The 27,936-nt window shown below is 43.0% G+C and overlaps 1 protein-coding gene across 1 annotated transcript in view; it reads left to right on the top strand.

Annotated features, from left to right (window-relative positions):
- PPM1L (protein phosphatase, Mg2+/Mn2+ dependent 1L) overlaps positions 1-27,734 on the top strand; it is a 332,089-nt gene extending 304,355 nt beyond the window's left edge. Inside the window, exons 3-4 of the mRNA XM_069561184.1 lie at positions 18,454-18,615; positions 22,172-27,734. Coding sequence (XP_069417285.1) covers positions 18,454-18,615; positions 22,172-22,518 — 509 coding nt within the window. The 3' untranslated portion in view covers positions 22,519-27,734. The remainder of the gene's footprint in view (positions 1-18,453; positions 18,616-22,171) is intronic.
- The last annotated feature ends 202 nt before the right edge of the window (positions 27,735-27,936 follow it).

The raw sequence follows: 27,936 nt of genomic DNA, 5'->3' as shown, positions 1-27,936 counted from the left end.
GCTGGCCAATGGCTTGGTGCTAGTGAAATGCATTCTTTTAACTCTGAATAACCTTTTACTTTCTTCTTTACATTAAGATATTTCTTCAAGGAGTGACAGTTTAGCAATTTTTAATCAAGATTTTGAAATATGATACATAGTACTTTTAGAATTGTTTTTAAAACCATAGCCTTGGAGATTTAGTTAATAAGTGGTGCTTAGACACTCCTCCTTTTTCAGAACTCCGCAGCTGGGTGTCATGCAGCCATCATAACAAGGGATGATACAACATGTGCTATTGATTTCAGTTCTTCAAGGCTGGGGATTTCCCATTACGCATTCATTTGCAAGCGAGGAAGAGCACATTTTCCCCAACTCTCTATAAGGTTAAACATATGAATTGAAAATAGAGCAAAATTAAGTACAGTAATTGACTATCTACGGTGCTGAAATGGGGTACTCTAGCATATGGTGAGAGTCTTTACTATTAATTAAGTAATCACAGAAAGTTCCATATGGATGATTTGTGAACATTCTAAAGTCAAGTTGGGAATTTGCTTCTTTATTGTGTTTTCTTTCTAAACATAATTTTCTTAAACAGCATGTGGGTCTATATAATCATATTTGCAACTCGGCAACGTTTGAGAGCTTTGACATTTCTCAGTGTCACTAATTTCCATATTGAGATTTGATACATTTGCACTCATGTTAAATCAGATGTCCTACTCATCACAATAAAAGAATATTTTAAAAATCTTTCTCTAGTGTAGGAGAGAAAAAAAGTCCCCTTTCATTCATTTATTTATTCATCTCCCCCCACCCCATACATAGACACATGGAGGACACACAGACACCAAGTCCAAGCCTTCCCCCCCGCTCCTGCACCTCCCTCCCCCCGTAACCCCCCCGCACCACCCCCCTCCTCCTCCCCTCCCCCCCCCACCCCCCCCCCCCCCCCCGCCAACTTTGGCTAACTTCTATTCATCAGTCAGAACTCAGCTCAAACCCCTGCTCCTCATATGATTGCAGGTGGGTTTCTGTGCTTTCCTCTCTCAATTTCCAACCATCCTAGAATTGTTTTTCTATTCTCTTCCCTCTGACTTCTTCACTTAGAGACTGCATCTTTTGTTTGAGTCCCCAGCTCCTATCAGAATGCCTAGCACAGCAGAAAGTGCTTGTTAAAAGCCTTCTAAATGAATGAATAACTCTAGCCTCTGGGCCAGCTAGCAGAGGAGTTCAGAGGCTAAATAAGCATCATTTATAAACTCAGCCAGAGTGGTAGGAACCCAGCAAGTCTACGACAGTGCCACCCTGGGGTTTAGAGCACCTTCAGAGGCTGTATGAGGCCAAATCAACGCTGAAACCACATGCCTTCCCACCTAAGGCCCCTTCTGCCTACCAGTTTTGCGTAGTTGGTAGACCCGCAACCACCTCAGTGTGAGTGAGGCTCTTACAGACATTTTGCTTATTCAGGAACTGCATGAAGTAGGTAGAGAGAAAGCAGTCCCCTTGGAAGAGCCCTAGACAGAATTCAACTCCATGAATCATACTTAATGTTTAACAACCTTGTGCTTAGTCGCTCAGTCATGTCCAACTCTTTGTGGCCCCATGGTTGTAGACCCTGCCAGGCTTCTCTGTCCTTGGAATTCTCCAGGCAAGAATACTGGAGTGAGTTGCTATGCCCTCCTCCAGGGGATCTTCCCAACTCAGGGATTGAACCTGTTGTTGCAGGCAGATTCTTTACCAGCTGAGCCACCAGGGAAGCCTAAGAATACTGGAGTTAGGGGTGTGTGTGTGTGTGTGGCTTTTGTTGTTGTTGAGTCACTCAGGCGTGTCTATTTGCGACCCCATGTGTTACCAGGCAAAGCTTGGTGTGGTATGCAGAGGTGAGGTGTGTGTGTGTCTGTTGCTCAGTCAGGTGACCTTCCTGACCCAGGAATTGAACTGGGGTCTCCTGCATGGCAGGCAGATTGTTTACCAGCTGAGCTACCAGGGAAGCCCTTTTAGGCAAAATTCAATTCCATGAATCGTGCTTAATGTTTAACAACCTTGTTTTGTATTCAAGTCAGAGGTGACTTCATCACATTTGCCTGGAAAATAGACTGGAGACAAGTGAAAAAAACTGCCTTCAGAAGCCAGTTCAACATAGAGCTGGTGCAGAAGGGCAGTATGGCTGTGAGAAGCTCCACTTCTCAGCCATCAACTGGAGGGAGGACCTTGTAGCGATCCTGAGAGTAGTGTTTAAATAAATGGAGGTTATGCTCCTTGATGGGGTCTTATTTTTCAGTTCACAAGATGTCTCCTGCAGTTTGCATATTAAGCAGTCAGCGGTCAAGAGGGGATTTAAACCTACTTAGAGCCCAGTGTTCTTGAACTAATCATAGAATCTCCTTACTCTTTACTGACCTGAGAAAATCTCTCTCTCTCACTTACTTCTTGGGCTTTTCCCCTTCATGTTGTTTCTAGTCTCCAGGAAAACCACATACTTATCTTCCAACTCAGTCATGAATTAGAAAACAGTTTTTAAAAATATTTTATACATCATTTGTAAACTGTACCAGAAAGGTTTCTTTGAATATCTGGTTTGTATATTTCCCTATATTGTTCCTCAGTGGAAGCAAATATAAACTTTAAAGGATCCTAAAATAAAGCTGTTTGCTGGCAAAACTGACTGCTTCCTTGTCACACTCCTGATTAAATTTTCTTAGAGAATATTTTTAAGGCCTGATTCAGGGTGTCAGATCTGGGTTCAACTTCCAATGCTTCCACTCAAAAGCTGTGTGACCTTGGAGAGCCTCTTGTGTCTTATTTGTAGAATGGAGAGATGGGGGTAATGGTGATGATAACAGTGTACACCTTGCCGGATTTTTGTGAAAGTAAAATAAAGTCAGGCATGTGTGAGCAGCAAGCAGAGTGCCTGGCCTGCTGTAACTTGTTTAGTTAATGACGTTTTCCTTGTGGCTTGAGATTGGGGCATCTTGAGACTCTTTCTTTGTCTCCTGTCCTCCCCTCCTTCCCCCGCTCCCCTCATCAGCCTCACTTCCTGTAATGTGACACCCTCTCAGCAATGGTCACAACAAGAACAGACCTAACCACCTGCTTAGACAAGAATAGACCTAATCTCCCCAAGCCAGTTCTTTGGGGAACTGGCTCTCCCTGGTCAAGGGTTCCTGTGCAGGAAATGCATCATAATCAGCCTGTTCCTGCTGCCCTCTGCTCTCTACAGTCATCCCTTGTCACTTTCTGAGCAACAGCTAATCATGTAGGAGGATGGTGTCACACGAGTGTGGTGTCATAAACGTGGAGTGTTCTGAGCCCTACCCATCATGAGTCTGGGGCTTGGTGTCCCCCCTGACACTGTTCCTTTCTTTTTCTAGAGCTATATTAGCCATCAGCCAAAATGGAACCCGTGGAGGAATAGCCCCAGTCTTGTTAGTTAACAGGTTGGTTCAGTGAGTAAAATCAAACAGCTCAACTGAAAATCCAGTCAAGTCATTGTAAATCATAACAGAAGACCCTCAGTGGGAAGAATAAAAGTGCCTAATAACATCAAGGAACAAGAAAGTAAAAAGCACTGAATTTGATAAAAAGTGAAATTTCTATAAATGAGTCACATTAAATGAATAAAACTGAGGAAAATTCAGAACAATCTTTTTAAAAAACTTTAATGAACTTTAATAATCTATTTTTGTTTCCTTCTAACATTTTTCTACATACATTTACACACATGTATTTATTGAAGTAATTGCAATTGAAATATTTTATATATATCATTTTTTCCAAATAAAATGCTAATGTGTTATATTTTAAAGAAATTTATGTACAGTTTTTATTTTTCACTTATAAGCACAGTGTATGTTCTTCAGAAACACTGTATTTAATGTCCTTGGAGTGGTTTTATTATTTGAATATTCCATGATGTGTTATACATCCGTTCATTTTGGTTATTTCTATTATCTTGTTTGAATTCTATGAGGTTAATCCTTATATATGAAGTTCTGTTCATATCTCTGATTATTTCCTTAGGAAAAAAATTCAAGAATTGGCATTATCAGGTTAGAGTATAAACAAGTGTTTGTTCTAGACTTTGTTTTGAAATGAACTATAAAGAAATCTCCTTCAGAGAGCTACTCTCATCATCTATTTTTACCCTACAGATTCTTTCTTTACTTCCTCCTTTGTGCCAAGAACCAAATTAAGTTACACAAATTCCTTACCCTATTGCATCTTCAAGAACGTTCAGGCTTCACGTCTTCCCAGTCATCCTCCCTGCATATCTCCTCACCACCCAGCATCTCCGTAGCCTGAGCCATGCCTTCTCTGCCGTGACCCCCACCCACAATCCCAGCTCTCATAGCACGTGTGTGCTAAGTCACTTCAGTCATGTCCAACTCTTTGTGACCCCGTGGACTGTAGCCTGCCAGACTCTTTTGTCCATGGGATTCTCCAAGCAGGAATACTGGAGGGGGTTGCCATTTCCTCCTCCATCCATAGCACCGTCACAGCATTTACCATACTGGATCCTAAGTGTCTAATTCCATCTTGCCATTGGGCAGTAAGTGCTGGGGGTTAAGGACTGTATCTTGTTCATCTTTATTATTCCCGCACCAAACCTAGTAACTTATACACGGTACTCACAGAATATGGCAACCCATACCAGTGTTCATGTCTGGAGAATCCCATGGACAGAGGAACCTAGAGGGATACGGTCCGTAGGGTAGCAAAGAGTAGGACATGACTGAAGCAACTTAGCATGCATACATGCATACACAGGCACAGAATAAGGGAACAAAGGCCATAAAACTATTTAGTCAACGCATACACACTTCCAGTCTTATTGTTATTAGGTACAGAACATAGAGGTATGAGAGAGACAGAGAAGAAAGATGGTCATTATCATGAAGGAATATGGTTGGATATTCTTGGCTGTAGGTATAGAGATGGGATATCACTTTTGGGCATGGGCCAGATGGAATTAAAGTCAGATCTTTGAAGATGCAGCCTTCCTGGAGACATCGAGTTTGAGTCAGTTTTGTAGTCCACTGAACCAAAAGCAAACTGGAGAATTAATATTTATTGAATCAAATTAGCCCCAAATCAGATTTGTTTTAATTATCCTAAATAAACATAAATGTACAACTTTTATTTTGTCCCTTTAAATGGGGATATAAGTGACTGTGTTCTGTTTGAATGGAAAAGATCATTTGAAAATAACTTATGTGTAGCTGCGCAACCTACCAAGGGCATGCCTCACAATGGCAAATTTGTCTTTGGAAATGGTTTCACCTTCCATCTGGAATTCCTCAGTAATAGGTATATGTTAATGGAGAAGGCAATGGCTACCCACTCCAGTATTCTTGCATGGAGAATTCCATGGACAGAGGAGCTTGGTGGGGGGCTGCAGTTCATGGGACTGCAAACAGTTGGATACGACTGAGTGACTACTACAGTAATAATTCAGATATGTGTTAACTAACTCAGTGCCCAAGGCAGTCTTGTTTAGTTGTCAAACATTGTTGGTACTAGCTGATTTCGTAATGCCTAAGTCAGGGTAAAAAGCAGAGACATTACTTTGCCAACAAAAGTCCGTCTAGTCAAAGCTATGGTTTTCCCTGTAGTCATGTATGGATGTGAGAGTTGGACTATAAAGAAAGCTGAGCAATGAAGAATTGATGCTTTTAAGCTGTGGTGTTGGAGAAGACTCTTGAGAGTCCCTTGGACTGCAAGGAGATCAAATTAGTCCATCCTAAAGGAAATCAGCCCTGAATATTCATTGGAAGGACTGTTGCTGAAGCTGAAACTCCAATACTTTGGCCACCTTATACGAAGAACTGACTCATTTGAAAAGACCCCGATGCTGGGAAAGATTGAAGGCAGGAGGGTAAGGGGACAATAGAGGATGAGATGGTTGGATGGCATCACCAGCTTGATGGGCATGGGGTTTGAGCAAGCTCCGGGAGTTGATGATGGACAGCGAAGCCTGGCATGCTGCAGTCCATGGGATCGCAAAGAGTCAGACACGACTGAGTGACTGAACTGAACAGAAGTCAGGGTAAAATTCAACATGTGAAATGTGCGATAGATAGCCAATTAACAGGCAGATGCGTGCATGCACGCACGCACGCACACACGCATTGCAGTTACAAAAGAAACGTGAAATTTAACTTAATTTGTCTCCATAGAACTGAATGTAACAGATTTTGAGTCCATATTGGATCTGTTACTAAAATCTTGCCATATTCATTAGTAGATATATGCTGTAATTTCCTGATTTTTCCTCAGGTTCTTAAGTGTAAATACCAAGTTGAGCCATGTGCTCATACCCCTTTCCTCCAGGAGTGATCTACGTATCAGGTTGTTGTTACTATCCTGACACTTGTTGGGATGACCCAGGGTCTCCCGGACCTGTGGTTGGAAGTATCTTATGCTCTTGAGAGGTATCTTTCCTTCCTCAGGGCAAGCCCAGCAGTCCTCAGCTCTCCTCTCTGTTCCACACTGGGCTGTCCAAGTGGCCTCATTCAGCCATTGCCTCTCTACACTGGGGCAGAGGTTTCTGATCTCTTGGGCTCTTACCCTGGAAAGCAGTCCAGTCTCCTGTGCTTTGAGCACCATATCATTCTTGGAGCTCCACACATCAAATATTCTGTCTTCCCTCCACTTCCCCCCATCACAACCTTCCTGCCTGCCCAGCCTTACATGTCAGGGGAGCAGGAAGAGAGCAGTTGTGGACAGGAGAACTTGCTCCACCTTCATATGGTTTATCCAAGAACCAAGGCTAATGGATGCTCAAGGAGATTTTTCTCTTGAGAACATTGTCTTTTTGTGAGTTTCCAGTCTCTTTGAACCTTAGAAGCTAAATCTGACTACTTCTGTCTCCTTGCACTTCAGCCACAGTACTCCTAATCTTCCCTGGGACAATGAGTGCCTCACACTGAGCAAAAGAGGGTTCCATCCACACATGGGGCAGGAATTTCCATTAATATCTCCAGATGTCATCCTTCCAATACACCCGCACCGCCCCCCCCCCAGACACACACACATGCACACATATGTAGGTAAGTAGGTAGATAGCTATAAGGTAATTTAAGTAAAGATAACTTAATAACCTCCAGTTGTGTCTAATGCTTTGAGACCTAATGAAATGTAGCTCATCAAGCTCCTCTGTTCGTGAAATTCTCCAGACAAGAATACTGAAGTGGGTTGCCATTTCCTTCTCCAGCGGATCTTCCCAAAACAGGGATCAAACTCAGGTCTCCTGCATTTCAGGCAGATTCTTTACTGTCTGAGCCACCAGGGAAGCTCCCACTTAATAACCTCAAAGATCAGGTTTATTTTTAATGGAAAGAATAGGGGAAAGGGTTGATTCTGCGCTGAGGAAAAAAAGAAAAGGTCAAAGAAAGTGCAAGTCTCTGCCAAGCACCAGATGAATCAGACTGTACCTCTTATTCCCAGCCTTCTCTTTGCTCTCTTTGCCTTTTATTAAAAAGCAAATGCCCCTTTTAATAAAGCTCAATTTCAGAAGTCCGTATACCTTTTTCCCATAGCATTCATAAAGAAGCAGAAACAGTACTTGTAATTTAGGGCTGGGAGCCCTAAAAAGAAATGAAATATCTCACTGAAGAATTCTGATATAACATGAAGACATGAAAAAATATAGTAGTGCATCTCTGGCTTATGTAGGAAGAATCAAAGAACCATGAAATTGATTTTATTTACCATTAAAAGACACAGAACTTAGAATCTAGGTTGTGATTGTGTAATTAGAAATTAATTTCAGCAGCATGTTATCATCTGAACTAAATGTCAACCAGAGTAATGAGCAGGATGTTAATGAGTTTCAGAAAAGCATGCATGCTTACTCATACCTCAAAATAGTCACGTCAGAGAGGAAGATAGAGGCTCCTAAAGTATGAGGACCTGCTACTGCTGTGGTTTTCTAAGACTCCCCAGTATGTGACCAGTTAAACAGGAAGTGACTCTTCAACATGTCCACACGGAACTGCTACAGTAGTTGAAAAGTGAAGTTGAAGAACACTTTAATTTTAAAATGCTATTCAAGAGCATCAGGTAACATATGTATAATTTTAACTTGGGTGAAGTGTGAAAATTTAATGAATACTCCATCAGATTCTAAAAGTTTGAATTACCGAGGTGACTCAGTGGGTAAAAAGTCCACCTGCAATGCAGGAAACGTGGGTTCGATCCCTGGGTTGGGTAGATCCCCTGGAGGAGGGCATGGCAATCCAGTCCAGTATTTTTGGCTGGAGAATCCCATTGACAGAGAAGCCTGGAGGACTATAGTCCATAGGGTCGCAAAGAGTCGGACATGACTGAGGTGACAGGTCACACACCCTAACCCTAACTTCCCTCCCCCCATAAAATAGATTATCTTATTTAGGATAACACAGCTCATTTGTGGAAAAGACCTTTCTGGCACTTGTACCTGCTTTCTTATTTCTTCTTGTCATTTTATTAATTACTGTATGTCTGCCAAGGAAGAGCCCAAATAAACCTAAGTCTGGAATTAGATTACCTAGGGTTTAAAATAATAGAATTTGCCATCAAACTGATTGCCTCACAGTCAGCCAGTGTTAAACTCAAAGGCTGATATTTTTGCTTATGCAGAAGTCTCAGAGAGGAAGAGAAAATTACAATTGGTAATAGAGCTTGTTTTCTCACACGGTGTTATTTCTGCCACTCTGCCCTCCAGCATGTGATGAGGGGAAGTTGAGACAGCTTCGGTTAAAAAGGAGGACCGAAAGGGGTGCCATGTTGTGGGGGGCTCACATGAGCCTCTGTGTGGTGCGTCCTATCACTGCTCTCTCTGTCTGGAAAGCCACGAGATAGTTTGCCTTCTTAGTGCTAATACCTCAGGCCTTCCTGGAAGAAGGCCTTAATGTTCTCTCGGATGTGGCCTCACATGTGTTGCTGTCAGTATCTCAGTCTTCCAGCTTGGGCTTTTGGGCTACTGCTAGTCTTCACGTGAAGCTGAAAACCTCTCATGTTCGGCTGTTCTGCTGAAATTCCTTACCGAGCGACCCTCTCCTCTGGTCTCTTCCCTCCCGGGACAGGTGGTATGGGGTGGCCAGGCCAGGGTATAGCCTAGAAGCAGGGTTGCCCACATCACCGTGCATATTTGCCCACAGGTTCTAGGAGGCACTGTTCACACTGTAGTCATTGTCAACTTGAACATGTATTACGGCCCTTTTTTGAAGATGCTAATCTCCTTAATAAATCTCTTAAGGAAGAGTTGCCTTAAGACATCTGGTTTGCACAGAAACAAGAACCATGGGCTAGCCACAGCCTGCTTCAAGGTTGAAAGCAACACTCAGGCAACAGACTACTTAAATTCTGTCGCTCACTAGCCGAATGATCTTGGGCTGCTCTTTTAATCTCAGTTTTACCATCTGTAAAATGGGGACAATAGTACCTCATAGGCTGTTAGAATTAAAGAAATTACCTCTGCACATAGCAAATGGCTCTGGTGGCTCAGATGGTAAAGAATCTGCCTGCAATGTGGGAGACCCAGATTCAATCCCTGGATCGAGAAGATCAATGGAGAGGGGAATGGCTATCCACTCCAGTATTCTTCCCTGGAGAATTCCATGGACAGAGGAGCCTGGTGAGCTACAGTCCATGGGGTCGCAAAGAGTCAGACACGACTGAGCACTAACACTTTCACTTGCTTTCATGGTGCATGGACAGTATATAGCAGCTCTCACAATTTGACCCACACGTATCTCTCTGCACGTAGATCTCTTTCCAGTTGCTTTCCATTCAGGGCCCTTATAGCATAAAATAGCTTTCAAACTCACAAGACTCATTACAGTAGAGTTATTGACTTATGGCTTGAAAAGTTAGTTACTATTAATTTAGTAGCCCCAGCCATGCACATTAATATAGAAATTCAAAGATGGCCTGAGGATATAGAGTATGGGATGCAAAGACTCAGGCATTAATGAGAGAAAAGGAATAAAGAAGGAAAGATTAGAGCTCACTCTAGTTTTTCAGACAGTGGATTGTCCCAGACAGGTGTGTCTGCCATGGCATTAACGATTACAAGAGTGGTGAGCAGGATCCAAGCAAGTCAAATTTTGGTAGACTTAGAGGTTGTGCAGATGGGGGATGGGGCCCAGGAACCTTATCTCCAAGCTGCCTGACATTTTATCTGTGTTTCAGGGCTCATCACAATGTTGGCTGTGGAAGGTAGGGGCTAGAAGCCCCTGCCGACAGTGATCTTATCATTTCCTGTAATGCTTCCATTAGTGGCTGGCTTTGCCTGCTCTTTTTCCAATATGTTGCACACCAATATAATTTCTGTCAGTTACCAGGTCTTGATGTCATTTAGGCTCTGGAATTGTGTTATTGAACTCACATTCATTGTCAAACCTGTTCAAGATAAACCTATCTTTGCTTATCATATGAATGTATTGATTCTCCTTTGCTGTGTATAAAGAATGGCTTTTAGGCAGCTGTAGCACCTTCTCCGAAATAGTCATTCATTCTCTCTCCCTCTCTTTTTCTCCCTCTCAGTCTCTCTCTGCTCCTGTGTGTGTCCACTTCCTTCCCTTTCCCCTTGTCACCTCTTCTTCACTCATCTCCCAATTTCTTTCTCTCTTTTCTGAAGAAAAAAAAAAAAGGAAAAAATTTAAATTCTCTTAAAAAAGACTTTTTGTCACAGAGGGCAATCACTGTTAGCTTGAGCCAGTGGCATTCACGGTGTGGTGCCTCACTGGGAAAACATCCACTGCTTTGAAGCAGGCCAGCACCGGCTAATCGCACCCAGCTAATCACATCCGGCTTTCTCCACTCAGCCCAGCCTCCCCACTCCCTCACCAGAAAAAGTGAAACTGCAGTGTCAGGCACATAAGAAGATGTTGCAGTAAGCTGAACTTTCATAAAATAGGGATTCTCATTACTCTAGTTTTTTAAATCATAGTTTTCTGCATATAGGAAGAGGGGGAGGGGAGTGCAAAGGGTTGAAGGTACTGTGTTTTGATGGGAACTCAGGGCTGAGTGGAGCTTCCCTGGTAGCTCAGACATTAGAGAATCTGCCTGCGGTGTGGGAGACCTGGGTTTGATCCCTGGGTTGGGAAGATCCCCTTGAGAAGAGAATGGCTGCCCACTGCGGTATTCTTGTCTGGAGAATCCCATGCACAGAGCAGCCCGGTGGGCTACAGTCCGTGGGGTTGCAGTTGAACATGACTGAAAGACTAGCATTTTCACCTTCAGTTTCAGGGCTGGGTGTTTTGCTCTGAGTAGAAATTGTAGATAGCCCTGCTCAGAGGCGAGGTGAGGCTGTGCAGGGAGCCTGAAGGCAGCTGAGCTTCCCTTGTCTGTCACTGAGTCGATGATGGACAGTCACTGACGGTCAGACCTGAATTTGAACTTGGCCATCTGTCGACAGTGGTGCTGTTGTCGTTTGTTACTGCTGTTCCTCTGCGTCTTTTTTCTACCTGTACCGTATCCTGCTACCGTGACTGTCAGTTCTGCTTTTTCTGTTTTATGTCTTGAATACTTTGCTTCATGCAGTGGATATACTTTCTGAAAAGTTGTGAATAATTTATGGGATATGCCTTCTGAATAATTTGTGGTTTTAAGTAACATTACATTCATCTTAATGCAGAAAAGTATAAAGAAAACAAAGTGGTCTAACATCCCATCAACTGGACAACTCTTAATATTTTTCAAAAAATAAGAGTATATATATTTACATAGGACAAAGGTGTGAATTTTTTCACACCTTTATTTTTCTGGGCTCCAAAATCACTGCAGATTATGACTGCAGCCATGAAATTAAAAGACGCTTACTTCTTGGAAGGAAAGTTATGACCAACCTAGACAGCATATTAAAAAGCAGAGGCATCACTTTGCCAACGAAGGTTCGTCTAGTCAAGGGTATGGTTTTTCCTGTGGTCAGGTATGGATGTGAGAGTTTGACTGTGAAGAAAGCTGAGTGCAGAAGAATTGCTGCTTTTGAACTGTGGTGTTGGAGAAGACTCTTGAGAGTCCCTTGGACGGCAAGGAGGTCCAACCAGTCCATCCTAAAGCAGATGAGTCCTGGGTATTCACTGGAAGGAATGATGCTAAAGCTGAAACTCCAATACTTTGGCCACCTCATGTGAAGAGTTGACTTATTTGAAAAGACCCTGATGCTGGGAGGGATTGGAGGCAGGAGGAGAAGGGGACAACAGAGGATGAGATGGCTGGATGGCATCACTGACACGATGGAAATGAGTTTGAGTAAACTCCAGGAGTTAGTGGTGGACAAGGAGGCCTGGAGTGCTACAATTTATGGGGTCGCAAAGAGTCGGACGTGACTGAGCGACTGAACTGAAGATGTGAATTGTATAAATACTACAATTAGTATAAGTTGTATATAGATAAGCACCCCCACTTCCCTTACCACCACTTCAGTCCTTAGCATCCCTCCCAACATTAGGGTCTGTGCAGAGTACGAAGCACTGTGATAAGAATACTGCAGTGAATAAGGTGTCATCCTGGGTCAAAAAGAAGTTGCCAGTCTAATGGGTCAAAGAATCATTTGACATACAGTTGCCTATTGTTTGGCATGCATTGGGTTTTTTAAATTGTTGTTATCTGTATTATTTTTATTTAACTTTTTATTTTATTTTGGAGTATAGCCAATTAACAGTGCTGTGATAGTTTCCAGTGGACAGCAGAGGGACTCAGCCATACATATACATATATCCATTCTCCCCCAAACTCTCCTCCCATCCAGACTGCCGTATAACACTGAGCAGAGTACCCTGTGCCATACAGTAGGACCTTGTTGGTTATCCATTTTGAATATAGCAGTATGTGGCCTGCATTGTTTTTTTTTTTTTAATAAACATGGTCACCATTATATAAGTCAGAGTTCACATAAAAACAGCTTCTCTTGAAAAATCTGAATAACTATTTACATCGGGCCTTCACTCCCCCATGGCAGCCATTTTCACTGCAGAGGAAATGCTGCCCCCTTAGCATGCATTCCTAGTTTGCCACAAGCCCCACCGCTGCTTGCTGTGGACCCAGCGCTGAAACCTGGTGTCAGTTGCCTCTTATCTTCATGCCTGCCCATTCTTAGAGTAAAAAACATCTTCAGAACCCAGGATCCTGTCAAAAGTACAGGGGTAAAGCTACTCCAAGAGGATCATAAGCTTTTTCTTATACCTGAAGACATAGGAGTTTGCAGTTCCTATTCAAAACCAGCAAAATGTTCAAGCTGGAAAGGATGTAAAGTTAATCCAAGTTGCTTGCTTTTTACCTGCAGAAGTTCAGATATTTTCTGATTGATCATTATTGAGAATTTGAAATGTATCAGCTTTAAGTTAATCCAGACTACAGTTATATGAAAGGAAATTCATCTCACATGAATCAGAATTTTTTCTGGTTTACAAACATTTCTGTAACATGCACTAGTTTATACTACAAAAGAGGGCAAGTTGATGGGGACTATTCGAAACACAAATGCAGAAACTGGTCACAGAAGTCATTCCTTCTTGGAGGTGGAAGAGAACAGTTTAGAGCAAGGAGTGCCAGTTATCAAAGGTTTGGGCCAGGGAATCAGACAGACCACGTGAGTGGCCTGGGCAGATTGCTGTCTTGTCTGAGACCTAGTTTCCCCATCTGTTAGATGGAGATAATTATGCCTTCTTGTAGGTAGTGCAGATTACAAAATATACATAAAATGTATACATAATATAAATAAAATGTTTAGCATTATAGTAAAATGCATAAACAGAAGGTCTATCATTGTTATTGTTACTACTAATAATTCCGGATTCCCTGGTTTTTTAGTCAATTTGGTCTTTCATTACATATGCACTGAGTCATGTAATCATGGATATGACACTTGAATTCTCTGAGTCCCATTTTTCTCATCTGCTTAAATGGAAGAATAATACCTACATCTTCTCAACCATAAGGTGTCAGGAAATCAACTGCAAGTGTGTTTGTAGGTTCATGGGCTTCCCTGGTGGCTTAGACAATAAAAAATTTGCCTGCAGTGTGGGAGACCCAGGTTCGACCCCTGGGTTGGAAAGATCCCCTGAAGGAGGGAACGGCTCCCCACTCTAGTATTCTTTGCCAGACGGGCTACAGTCCATGGGGTTGCAAAGAGTCAGACACGACCGAGTGACCGACACTAGTGGCATTCGTAGTGCTGAACAAACTATTACTACTTTGTTACTAGTTTCACTGGAAAAGTTTTCAATTCAGATTTTGAAAGATGGCTGAGATGTCCCAAACTACTTATCCCTCATTAAGATTTACATTTTTCTCCAGCTCAACTCATCAGATGAATTCACTGAATAATGTTAGCCAATAAAAATACTTAGGTAAGTCCAGAACAGATTTTCTTGTGTACTTTTACTTGGCGTCCTAGAAATTAAATGAAGAGAGAACATGCTGGTTTAGAGGAATAGGCTAATAAGTAATTGGCCTTTGTGTGTTCTTCCCTAAGGAAAACAAGAATTAATAGAACAACACAAAAACGTGCCTGCTTTGCTGAAGTACAAATTGAGGTCAGAAGTAGACACAGATTGCTCATGTAATGGTCACCATGATGCATTTTTATTACTTCCCAACGTGCTATGGCTTTGGAAGCTGTTGAGGATGGGCACCCTACCCATGTTTCATTTGCATTGGCCCAAGAGCCTGGACTAGAGGAAAGAGCTAGGGCCAGGCCTAGGCTGGAACTTCGGTCTACTTGCTAACAGTGTGCCTGTGAGCATGCTTATACATGTACAGGAGGGTCCTTATGTTTTGATCAGTGTAAAAAATGTATTTTGCTACAGTTGGGTATCTCCCTGCTGTGGTAATATCTAGAAGATGTTGTACAGTGTGCTACTGAACTGGTTTGATATACTCAGAGCAAGACGGCAGGGGCTCAGCATAACATTAGATCAGGACCAAAGAGAGTGTGTGATTGTTTATCACTCCTCTGTTGTTTATTCAGCAAATATTGAGGTCTGCAGTATTCTAGACTTCAGCATTATAGGAGGAAGAACAAGCAGGTGATATTCTTACTCTTGTGAAGTTTACATTGTACTGGGGAAGATTGGCATTAAATAAACTGCTTAAAGAAATAAACAAGATATTTACATAATTATGTGTTCTGAAGGCAATAAAGGACATCAAGAGGAAATTAGATCCCCCATCAGAGAGGGCCTCCGAAGATGTCATGCTTGAACTGAATCATCACCATGTGCAATTCAGCCAGTGTCAAGGACCAGGCACTGTGCTAGGCAGAGGGAACACAGAGGCCCAAAGACAAAAGGCTTGGCGTGTTTCCTCTTGGGCATAATGTGCATTTTTCTGAACCATCAGGTAGTTACATTCTGCTATAACATAAGATTAGATTATAAATTATGCAAATTCCAAACAATAAGTTGTTTACAGTGAAGCATCGTGTTTTGTTTCCAATCATGCTTGGGCCTCCACCCAGGACACAGGCAGGTTTCTATGGAGGGAGAATGGTAACATTTCAGTTATCCTCAACGCTGCCTGCAACTCTCGTTCTGCCATCTGGGGCTCACCCTTTTGTCCGGTCTAAGAGTCTGTTGTTGACACAAGCAGTTTCCACTTTCTCAAAGCGGTACATTCCTGAAATCCACACCAGGAGGTAGATTTTATTGACCCATAGGAACAATAGGATCGTGTTCTTGACAGAGAAGTTGGCAAGCCATGAATCTTTATGTGTGAATGAAGCAAAGCAGTCACACTAAATCTCTCATCCAGAAACCCCCTTATTGAACAATGAGCCCTTGAACCAGTTAGGATACCACAAGAAGAAATAACAACAAAATCCAACATGAAAAGCCTTAAAGAGTAAGGACATTTGGTGTCTCCCAGAACAAGACCAGGCCAAGTCTAGGCTGGTTCAGAAGTCCTGTGATGTCTCAGGGACTCAGGTTCTCACCCCTTGGCTCCTCCTCCTGGGCACAGAGCCTTGACTCTCAGCTGTAGCCCCTCCTGGTACAACTTGGCTGCCACCCCTCCAGGAAACACAGGAGCCACACGAGGCCAAAGAAATGCATTGTGTTCTGCATGGTGTCTCCTTCAGTGAGAGAGAAAGCCTTTCCCAGAAGCCCAAGTAGACATTTCCTTAAGTGCTTGTCCATGGAGCACCCAGTGCCCCTCCCCACTGTCTTCGAGACACCAGGACATTATTCTAGACTTCTCCCCTCTCCTTTTGAGCTTCCCTGGTGGCTCAGATGGTAAAGTGTCTGCCTGCAATGCGGGAGACCTGGGTTCAATCCCTGGGTTGGGAAGATCTCTTGGAGAAGGAAATGGCAACCCACTCCAGTACTCTTGCCTGGAGAATCCCACAGGCCGAGGAGCCTGGCGGGCCACAGTCCATGGGGTCGCAAAGAGTCGGACATGACTGAGCGACTTCACTTTCACTTTCACTTTTTCCCCTCTCCTTTATTTCCTTGTTCTCTATGACCTGTCCATTCTGATTTTAAATAATCTGTTACTGATCCTCGATCCTTTTGTTTACAACAGTAATTCAGATTCTCGTGAACTCTCCCTGTTCTCCCTGCTTCTGGTTTACCTTCCACAGAGCCACCGATGTGATCTTATAAAACACAGATCTCATCATATCACTATCCTCCTTAAAATCCTTCAGGGGTTTTTAAACCCATATACAATTACATCTCAATTTTTTTTCTGACCATAGGAATGACCTCTCTCCTCTTAAAAAAAAAAAAGATACATCGCAGTTCAATTAAGCTAACAATGGATATAGAGCTGCGGTGACTGAAATGGGGGTGTGGAAGGGGCTCATAGCTCAGCCAAGTGGATCCTTGTGCTTCCCTCATATGGGCACCTGAAAGTCCTTTCTGGGCTATGAGTTCTCAAAGTGCACCAAGTGAGAAGAAAAGGGGGGTCTTTGAGTTGAATAATGCCCCCAAACCATACAATACCCCAATAACATAGTGTCTCCATTTCACTGTTCAAACTTCCGAGCGTGTGCCTTCTAGGAGAATTTGTGCTGTCATTGTGATCACAGGTTAACACAAGCAGATGCTTGAAGACAAAGTGAGGTCAGTTGAACACCAGAATGCAGCTAATATCAAAAACTAAGAATAACAATTTCTAATCATATGGATTGTTCTTACGGTTACATTTGCATTTTTACAGTTTTTTAAGATAAAAGCTTTGTGATTTGCTTTGATAATCCTGAGATTAGTCTTTTTCCTTTACAAGGCCTTTCATATCAGACATCCTGAGACAACCAACATTAGAAATGTGTTTCTATTTCTAATCAAGGCACTTTTGAGCTACACAGGCTTTAGCGTGGAATTTTGAATAGAACTATATAATAGCTGAATATACTGATTATTCTCCTCCCTCTTGATATCAACCTGTATTTATTCTTTATGTCTATTTAAGAATTTAGCCTTTGCTCTTTTTCTATGAAGAGCAAGAGCTATTTAGATGCAGTTTACATTCTGTTATGGAATATGACCTTCTTAATGAGGAGGTTAAATATTAATGAAGACTAATTGATGCATAATTTTAATAAGGAAGGTCATTATCAGTTTGAAGCAAGAGCTTAATGGATTGTGCATTTCAGCAGGTATTTGCATATTCAGTGACACTGTCAGAAGGCCGGAGGAGAAAGGTGAGGGGGCTGAACAGAGGGTAATGGGCAGGTAAGAAGGATGACCTCCAAGTAGACCAGACTCTGTAGTTCTATTGCTTTTATCCATTCTTGTTCCAGGAAGAGTTTGAGGAGAGGGAACGTGCCCTTGTATGTCTTTGTGGCCCCAGGTAAACAGCTCTTCACTCTTACTTCCCTTCTGACTCTGACCACCTTCAAGCCCCACCTCCTATTGGCCTAGGTGTCATTTCTCTCATCACAGTAGGTTTTCCTGCCTCTCCCGTGATGGACTCCCACATCACACCCTGGAGCCGACCTATTTCTGGCCCCTGGTCTTTCCTCTCAGACTTTGTATACACTAGTTTGCATAGGCTGTGCCCCTGGCTCCATAGGATCTGGTTGTTACCATCTGTCATTTCCTGGTGTGTCCAGGTGCTCCCACTGAGAGCCCACCCCCCATTCTTCCCACTTTCAACTGGGATTTCGCAGAACCTAAGTACCAACAAGAGGCAGAAAATAAGTATCCATTGTCTGAAGCTTCAAGCCAATTCTGATTCTCTCCTAATCCTGTTAAGTGTGATATGCACTTAAATCAAGAGAACCAGAGATAACAATGATTTGGGAAAATGATCATCTTATCCTAGCCGATTTCAGTGACACTCCAACATGGTTAAGAAAATTGACTGTCAGATCTGATCAGTGTTGTTGAAGTGAACAGCCCTCCTTCCCGGAGTGGCTGGAGTCAGATGCTCACCCAGCAGGAGCAGTTTTAATGCCTGAAGACTCCAGTAACCTCGAGAAGCAGCTTACCCTCACAGCACCGCTGACCACCCATGTGGCCTCTCTCTTCTGTTTTGCAGGGACAACGTGTTTGATTGCTCTGCTATCAGATAAAGACCTCACTGTGGCCAACGTGGGTGACTCGCGTGGGGTCCTATGTGACAAGGATGGGAATGCCATTCCTTTGTCTCATGATCACAAACCCTACCAGCTGAAGGAGAGGAAGAGGATAAAGAGAGCCGGTGAGCTTATCAGTGCCTCCAAGGACTGTGTGCTGTCTTGTTCAAGTGGCCAAGGCGGTTTCTGGGAGATTCCCCCAGAGAGACACTCCTTTACCCAGTGAGGAGCAGATCAGCACAGAGGCTGCGGTTGAGGCAGCTGGGACTGGACTTTGTAATGTTTCCCATCAAATGCGTGGCCACTGAATTTGCCCTTCTTCATGGCCAATGTGTCCACAACAGCCAAAAAAAGCCCTTAGTTTAAAGGCTAATGGGATCTTTGGGCCATTGCTTGCCATACTGCTTACTTCCAGCTATGCCAAACTACTAACCACCAAATGAACCATGGAGCTGACACGTCTGTGCAATTGTTGCCCACACTGTCCAGTGGATAATAATGACCTTGCCCTTTAAGACTTGGTTTCAGGATGTCCTTTTGGCAGCCTTCCCTGTCACACTGAGCCAAAGGCTTCCCCAGTCTGGCTTAGGTACCCCTTCAGGCTTTCCCTGGCATCCTGTGTGGACCTCTTGGGTCACTTTTCGCAGGATGTGGACGTATCTGGCCCTTTCATCTGTCTTGCCTTCCTGATCATGAGTTCTTTAAGGCAGGAACTTTGGTCTATTCATGTGTATACTCAAGCTCCATGCCTGATCCAAGTATATATGTCAGTTGGAGGAGAGAGAGAATCCCTTTTTTATTTTTTTAACATCTAGGGGCTGGAGGTACATATGGACATCCTGGAATTGAGATGGGGTAGAGGATGGAGTAGACAGACATTATTAATAAATAAGTTAAAACAGGTAAATTATCTAGTCTATTACAAGGTGATAACTGCTATGGAGAGACACAGAACAAGTTAGGAAAGGGGAGTGTTGGGGTGGTCAGTGTGGGCCTCACTAAGGTGACATTGGCAAAGAGTTAAAGAAAGATTATCAGTTGATTACATTTTCATAGTTAATTTGGGGGGATTCTTTTCTACCTGTAGGCTTTCCTGGTGGCTCAGACAGTAAAAAGTCTACCTGCAATGCAGGAGACCTGGGTTCAATCCCAGGCTCAGGAAGATCACCTGGAGAAGGGAATGGCAACCCGCTCTAGTAGTCTTGCCTGGAGAATCCCATGGGCAGAGGAGCCTGGTGGGCTCCAGTCCATGGGGTCGCAAAGAATCAGACATGACTGAGCAACTAACATTTTCTTTTTTTCTACCTGTGCAGAGGAGGACCCCTTCTTTCCCCCAAACAGACCACCACAGCTTGTAGCCTCTGTGTCACATGCCACACGGCAGGCCCTGTTGCCCAAGGGAGCTCAGGTCCCCCAGGTGGCTGCCCAAGAAGTGCCCCTGCCCTCTGGGGGAGTCTGCAGATTGACCATCAGTCTCTGCGTACCAGCTTCTGCCCAGAACCTAATCAACATTTGAGTTCTCACAGTGGGAAGCTGTACTGTTGAATCCAAAATCATTGAATCTTATTACAACCTCCTGCTTCAGTGACTGCTTGAGATGCAGAATAATTTTTAATGAAAGCTCTGGTCAGGTTTTCTGTCAATGGGACGGCACAGTGTTTTAAGAGCATCTCTCAAGCTTTGATGAGCTTCCCTGCTTATGAAGACAGCATCTCCTCAGTCATCCACTGTGACCCTGGACTTGGGACACAGTCAGCTTGCTCTTGAGGAAGAACGGTGGGAGTGTGTATACGGTACACCTGAGATGCCACCTCAGCGCTCTCTTCTGACATGTCAGCCCATTTTATCCTCTCTCCTCTTCCCTGCCCCCACCCGGAAGTGATTATAGGAGCAAATTCAGACCGCGTCTCCAAGGAGGTTAATCTCACCTGCTGTGTCAAGGATGTACTTTACAGCAGGACTTAATGAGCAATGATTTGTTTTATTATGTGTGTTTTCTCTGGCCTCAGCCTTCCTTTCTGGACACCTATCCCCCTCCTGTTTGGTGTCGCAATACTTTCCAACCAGTCTAGGTCAAAATACACGTCAATCTTTCTGTCTCCCTGCCTTAAGCTGTTTGTACAACAGTAGTGATGTCAGCTGCATTTACTGTGCATTCACTCTGTGCTGGGAGCTAAGCTGGGTGCTTTACATACACTTTCTCTTTCCCTACCTTATGAGGTTGATAATGTTATTCTCATTTTACAACCAAAGAAATGGAGCCTCAAAGAGGCTTGTGTGCCCAAGGACACACAGCTAGTGAATGGTGAGACCAGAATTGAAACCCCAGACAGTGACTCCAGAGCCTGTGCTCTTGCCTGGGAAACCACTCTTCCTGGAATGTTCTTGTACATCCCTGCTCATGGAAGTCCTACCTATGTTTCCATTCAGAGCTGAGCTTTAACGCTCACTCTGCCCTGATTATCACAACTGGAAATCTTCTCTCTCTGTCTTCTATCTGCCTATAGCATATAACAGGTGCTAGATTCTCCCTGAAAAAATACTGCTCTATGCTTGTAGCTATTAATGCAGCTGGATTTTCCCTCCTGCCAGACTCTCTGCTTCTTTGGGAAAAGGTCTAGATCTTGTCCAACTTTATAGCCTGCAAACTACCCTGCATGAAGCATATATTTAATAAATATCTGACATAACATGCAAATGAACAAAGTTCTAGTTCCCTTAAAGAAAAAATAATAATAGATAATACTGTGAAAGTGAAGTTGCTCAGTAGTGTCTGACTCTTTGCAACCCTATGGATTATAGCCCACCAGGCTCCTCCAGCCATGGGATTTTCCAGGCAAGAATACTGGAGTGGGTAGCCATTTCATTCTCCAGGGGATCTTCCCGACTTAGGTAGAGATTGAACTCAGGTCTCCCACATTGCAAGCAGACTCTACCATTTAAGCCACCGGGTAATACTGAGTGCATGTTATATTCAGACACTGTGCCAACTGATTAATATAGAATAACTCTATTTCCCACAACTTCTCAGTGGAATAGATTTTATTATTGTCCAAATTTTGCAACCAGGGAAACCAAGGATTAGAGAGTTTCTCATCCAAAGTCATTCAGAGCTAGAAGTAACAGAGGCAGGAATCAGATCCTAGTAGACTGACCCAAGAGCCTGAGCCTTTAACAACTGTGTTAAAGTATACCATCCTTTAATCCCTATCCCAGTTGGGGAGCTGTTTGTGATCAATACAGGCACAACCAAGGGTGGCCTTATGCTAATGATGGGTCCCAGTGGTTGTATCCATTACCAGCCACCTGCCTTTCAGTGTTGTTTTGCTGCTGTCCCCAAATCCCCTCCTTGGGGCTCCCTACTATCAGTCACTGCACTGCTAAGGTGTTCTTTAGTTATTAATAAAACTGATGCTCTCACCCATCCACCCCTCCTACCCTCAATATTCCTACTGATTTAGTCTTGAAGGCCTTTAAGATGCCAAGGATGAGGGCCCGAGGATCTATTAGGAGAGCATCAGACGTCAACCATGCAGGAGGAACACTTCCCTCGTGGCAGTGCCAGCAGGAGCACGTGTGACAGGTCACACACAGTAGGTCAGCCCTTGCAGGTGCGCACGAATCACACCAGGATGTGAGGGAGCAGCTGCTCAAGCTAATGGGCTCATTCTCTCTTTCCAGGTGGTTTTATCAGTTTCAATGGCTCCTGGAGGGTCCAGGGGATCCTGGCCATGTCTCGATCGCTGGGGGATTATCCACTGAAAAACCTCAATGTGGTCATCCCAGACCCAGATATCCTGACCTTTGACCTGGACAAACTCCAGCCCGAGTTCATGATCTTGGCATCAGATGGCCTCTGGGATGCTTTCAGCAACGAGGAAGCTGTTCGATTCATCAAGGACCGCTTGGATGAACCTCACTTTGGGGCCAAGAGCATCGTTTTACAGTCCTTTTACAGAGGCTGCCCTGACAATATAACAGTCATGGTGGTGAAGTTCAGGAATAGCAGTAAAACAGAAGAGCAGTGAACCCTTCAGGGTCTCAGCTGCCTTAGACTAAAGGACTTTCAACACACTGGTTTCTTTTAATGTAGTGAAAGGTGTGGGAGTTACAATTAGGATCATCCATCCCAGACATGGGGTTCCCTGTCCCCAACTGTCTTAAATCTATGTGCCGTATGAACAGAGGGTGCTCTTGGCCAATGTAGTTGAGATGCTGGAAAATAGTTTCTTCGTGTTTTCCCAACGCTTTCATCCAATGTCCAAAATATATATAGCTGTAGATTCACACGTGTGAAGTGAAAGGCGTATGTGCCATATATTATCCTTTTACAGTTGCTTTTTAGATCCTTTACAGGGCCCTCCGATCATCAGACTTTGTGTCCTCTCACTGGAGCAATGAGCAGAACAGGACTCCCAGGAGATGCTGTGGGTAACCCATGAGTCAGAGCCACTGTGGCCATGCCCCTTGCTGAGAGGCAGAGCTGTCCCTAGGGTGCTTTGTCCTCCTGAGCCCAGTTTTTCTGCTCTGCAGCAGCCCAGAAACAGATTTGAAAATGGTTTATTATTCCACAGCTGTTCTTGAAGGCTGAGGGAAGTGGGGAGGAGGAGAACCGCCTGCACCCCTTAAGTCACCTTCCCCCGCCTTCATTAGTTAAATAGACTTTGTATACCACCCAACCAGTCTTTGTGTGTTTATCCTAATCGTGCATGGCTTTAACCTTTTGCTTACACCTTACCTAATGGAATAGGCAGCTGTTAAACTTTACCACCAGACACCGTGATTTTTTTTACAGTACTAAGTGGAAAAGAGCAAATTGCAATACCGTAATCCTTCTACCTTTAAGGATAGATGGGGAAATCACAGCCAAATAAGTCATAGCATCCCCTGGGAAGTTTGCTGCTTTGCATTGGGAGAGAAAGCTACTGAGGTTGCCATCCTGACTTGAGCACCAGCTGCCCGGTTTTGTGCATTTCTTTCTCTCCTAGTAGCTTTTGAGTGTCTCTCAAGCGTTGTTCTGAGAAGCAGCTGCATAGAACTGCATGTGTGCCCCTTGAAGCCAAGTTCAGAGTCCCCAGCCTCCTGTTGGAATTCAGTAGTAAATTACTGGGATGTGCTTCTGCTAGATGGTGGAAAGGCAGCAGTCTTTATTGTTTGGTTGCAAACCATTGAGTTATTTTGGGGCCAGACCCGCTACTTTTCATTTCTTATCACCAATGTCACGTTTCCAATCTCAGTATTTTATTATGGAAAATGCTGGGCTCAAACAGCCAAACAAGATTTTCATGGCATCCCCACCCAGTCTGTGTCTGAAAAACCAGGGCATCCACCTGGTTTTGTCCTTCCAGAGTGGGCATTTGTCTTTATGGCTTCTCTGAGGCCCCATTCGCTGACCACCTCCTCCTCTGCCTTCTTCAAATGTGGAAGGTCCTAGGAGAGAACTCGGGAGGATGCAAAGATCCCCTTGTGGCTGCCGAGGACTGTGATCTGTCTGGATCCCTCTGAGCTCTTAACTTTTATTTAACTGAAAGAATAATGGTTTCCCAAGCGATGTACTTTTGTAAACTAACATTGGAATTTACGATATTAGAACTTTGGTTTTGTTTTTCTTAAGTGTAGCATGTTCCAGTACAAAATACCTGCCACCTGTTAGATTGGCGTTTCTGCCTCTTGAGAGGCACAATGTTTGGTTGTGTGTATTTGAGGTGGGGGTGGGGAGGGAGTTGTGGGAAACATGCTGGTTATGATTATTGATGGGATGGTCGGGCCAGGTGGCCTGAGTTTGTTTGGGGATACAGGACATTCTGATTATGAAGTTACTGGAGCCCACCCTCTAACTGGAGTCCAGGAGTAAGCAGTGTCAGCATGTTACAATACATAGTTAATTTTCCTTTTTCTATTTTTAACTTAACCCAGAATTCATAAATAACAATGGAAAGACCTTTTTAAGTTCTGTCATCATTGTTATTGTGTAAAATGAAAATGCTACTGTTTTGGTGAAGACGAAGAAGAAAAACTACTAAATTAGTAAATCAGTGTTTCTCTGCCCTGCGAAGTGTCTTAGTAGATGGTGCTGAGTGCAGGAGTGTGTGGCTTTCCCTCTGACTGAGGTTCACAAGGCATCTTCTAAACTTTTCTTTGTAGAAATGAACCCATTCCTGACTTTAACCAAGTAGTGTGTGTATTTCTTACTGCCTCTTTTTCTCCCATTTTGGCTTGTAGATTTTTGAAACAGGCAAAAAATAGCCGCAATCTGATGACTAGTTATGTCTCAAGTCAGGCTACTTTGTTCCCTTCCCCATTCTCCTGGAGCTTGATCGCTCTCTCTCTTTCTCTCTCAGCTGCCTCCAGCCTCTGGGGGTGTGCAGATCTCACCTGGGGTGCCCTGTGGCTCTCCAGCCAGCTGCCCCATTTTCTAGGGACAGGAAGGTTGAGTCTAATTAGGGAAATTGACTTGAGAAGTTTGCATGTGAAGCTACCTGAAATAGCACTGCCAAAGCTTTGGAAACGTCACCCCAGCTTCCTAGCCTGAGTTAGCATTGCCAATAGCCCCCATGGTGCCAAATTTTGGAATGGTTTTATAGTCTTTAAGAAATAAAGCTGGGAACCAATGATCATGTGCTTATGACTCCCCCAGCAAGATGCCAAGCCCAGGTCTTCATTAATGCACTGCTTTCCTGCTGCTCTAGTGGCAATTTGTACTCTTAAAATGGGTCAGAATTTGATGCGTTGCGGGGGAGGGTGGTGGGGCGGGGATAAGGCAGGGAAACTTTTTTTTTTTTTTTTAACTCACTGTATTTGCAGGTCTCTAGTGAAAGGAATAAATAATACTTACATGGAAAACTCTGAAACTAGTTCCCAAGACCGGCATTTATTTCATGTGACCAACTTGCCCAAAGTACTTGACTCTGAGGTCACCATTCTAATACAGCATAACTGTACATGTTACTGGTACCCAAGGCTACATTCTCTTCCTTGTCTTGGACTGAAGGCATTGGCCTCTAGCATCTTGTCTATGGGGTAAGAGTATTACAGAGTGTTTTACAGAGTGAAGGAGCATATGAAAGGGAAAGTGTTAGTCACTCAGTTGGGTTCCACTCTTTGCGACCCCATGCACTGGAGCCTACCAGGCTCCTCTATCCATGGGATTCTCCAGGCAAGAATACTGGAGTGGGTTGCCATTCCCTTCTCCAGAGATCTTCCTGACTGACCCAGAGATCAAACCTGGGTTTCCTGCATTGCAGGTGGATTCTTTACCGTCTGAGTACCAGGGAGCCCATGCAATTTGGATATTTAAAATGGGCCTTATTGCATACAACTGTTGTGATTTCAACCCATGAACATTTTGTGCAGACAGGATTATGTGAGTGATGGCGTCTTTAACCCTATCTGAAGTGGTTCTAGGAAGTTGATTACACAATTGAACTGAATCACTGGGATGTTCATCCATACATGAGGGATTCACAAAGGGAGTGATCACTTCTTCTTTGCCAAGTATACTTTGATTTTCCTGACTTCCCCCCCGCCCCGAGTTGTTGCTAGATCTAACTCTCTTGCAACTGGGAACAGAAAATTTAGAAAGAGCAACAGTTCATAGTACATTTGGAAGTACAGTAATCCATACTCTGGATAAGGTTTTATTTTCCAGTGATCTCAGAAAATTGTTTCCTTCTTTCGATCCAGTATGAGACTGATTTTGATGTTCCCCTGAATTGCCTTAGCTCATCACACCAGCATTCCTGACCTAGCTCTGCAGAAATGACATTACCATTAGATACCATACTAGGGCCTTTTTAATTGCCCCTGGATTAACTCATTCACATCCAGACTTTGAAGCTAATTAGTTCAGGACTGCAGGAATGTTCCCCCAGTGTGTTCCACAGGACACAAGCTCCAAAGGTACTCTTCCTCATACAGGGTTCCAGGGTCAACAGAGTTTTGGGAAAGATACTATCTTAGAAAGTTAGTACATATCAGCACATTGAAGGTTCTAATTTAAATATCCTTTGAGGAAAAATTAAAAAAAAAACACACACACATATGTAGTTCTAGTGTTTTTCAGGTTCATCTGACCATGGAAACTTTTTTTGAGTAACACCTAGTAACACTCCAAGAAGCTTGTGTCCATAGGAACCACTTTGGGAAATTCTGCTATATGGAAATATTACTGTTTTCTCATTCACTGTGACTCTTAGTAGTTGCAGTATATAGTTTGCAATTTAGAAGCACTCATCCTTTCATGGAAGAGGCTGATTTGTTAATGAAAGCAGTATTAAGAAATAGTATGATTTATTTTGACCTTCAGCAGCCTCACATCGATAAGTAGAAGCTCAGCGATCTTGCTTGAAACTCTAAAACATGGGCTCCCTTCTTTTTGTATGAATAATAAGCAAAAACCTGGCTACAGCTAGGGATTTTTTAAAATTCGTTTCAAGAGCTTTTAGTTGCTTTTTTGAAGTTATCTTTGCTTTTCAGATAGAATCAAAATAAATACTTATTTTTATCACTATGTGAGAGTAAGAAAATCTATTTAAAATAATAGAAAAGGGAGAATAGCAAATTTGGTATTAATTCATTTTTTAAACTCTAACTAGACTTTTAAAAATTATGTATCCATTGTATAATAATGGAAATGTAAACTATTTACATTTATTACTCTCTTTTCTTATTCATTCTAAAATCCCTATCCCATGTTGTCCCATCTTTCACATTTTATATATATCATTAAGTTTGCCAAGTTATTTCTTGCCTAAAATGTAAGGCTTGACTATCGCTCCATAATTGTCACTCTCAGCCTGGGTAACATGTTCAGGAAGCTCTGAGAGAGAATCCACACCACAGGGGAGATAAATCTACTTGAAAACATGGGACAAAGTGAATTTACAGTAAAGTCATTATCTTAAAATTACATCCAATATTTAGGAATACACTCTCTCTGGTTGTTATCCAAAGCAGAATAAAACTGAAAGTAAGACCACTTAGACTAGGTGGCAAATTGCACAGAGCAAGTGATTGTGAGGTTTCCATTATATACCTGATTCTAAACTTGTTTTCTAGTATGTAAGTTTATTTGCTAATTCTCAATAATGTTGATGCTTTGTCCATTATTTTTTATTTTTTCCACTGTTAAGCCACAAACTGTTTAACCAAGGGTTGATTATGATCATGTTCATGTGGTTAGTAATAACCACACCTTCATTTGTACAATCACTTCAATAAATCCAAGTTAAGGACTTTGAAGAGAGCATGTAGTAACTGTTCATTTTAACAGATCATCACAGGCATTTGCACAATTCACAACTCCACCAAATGAAGATGTAAATTGATATAGCCTCTATGGAGAACAGTATGGAGGATCCTTAAAAAACTAAAAATAGAATTGCCATATGACCTAGCAATCCTACTAGGCATATACCCAGAGAAAACCATAATTCAGAGAGATACAT

The sequence above is a fragment of the Ovis canadensis genome, chromosome 1, assembly GCF_042477335.2.
Source record: "Ovis canadensis isolate MfBH-ARS-UI-01 breed Bighorn chromosome 1, ARS-UI_OviCan_v2, whole genome shotgun sequence".
In the NCBI taxonomy this organism is placed as follows: Eukaryota; Metazoa; Chordata; class Mammalia; order Artiodactyla; family Bovidae; genus Ovis; species Ovis canadensis.
The sequence above is the reverse complement of the archived record's forward strand: the minus strand, read 5'-3'. Positions and strand labels throughout refer to the sequence as shown.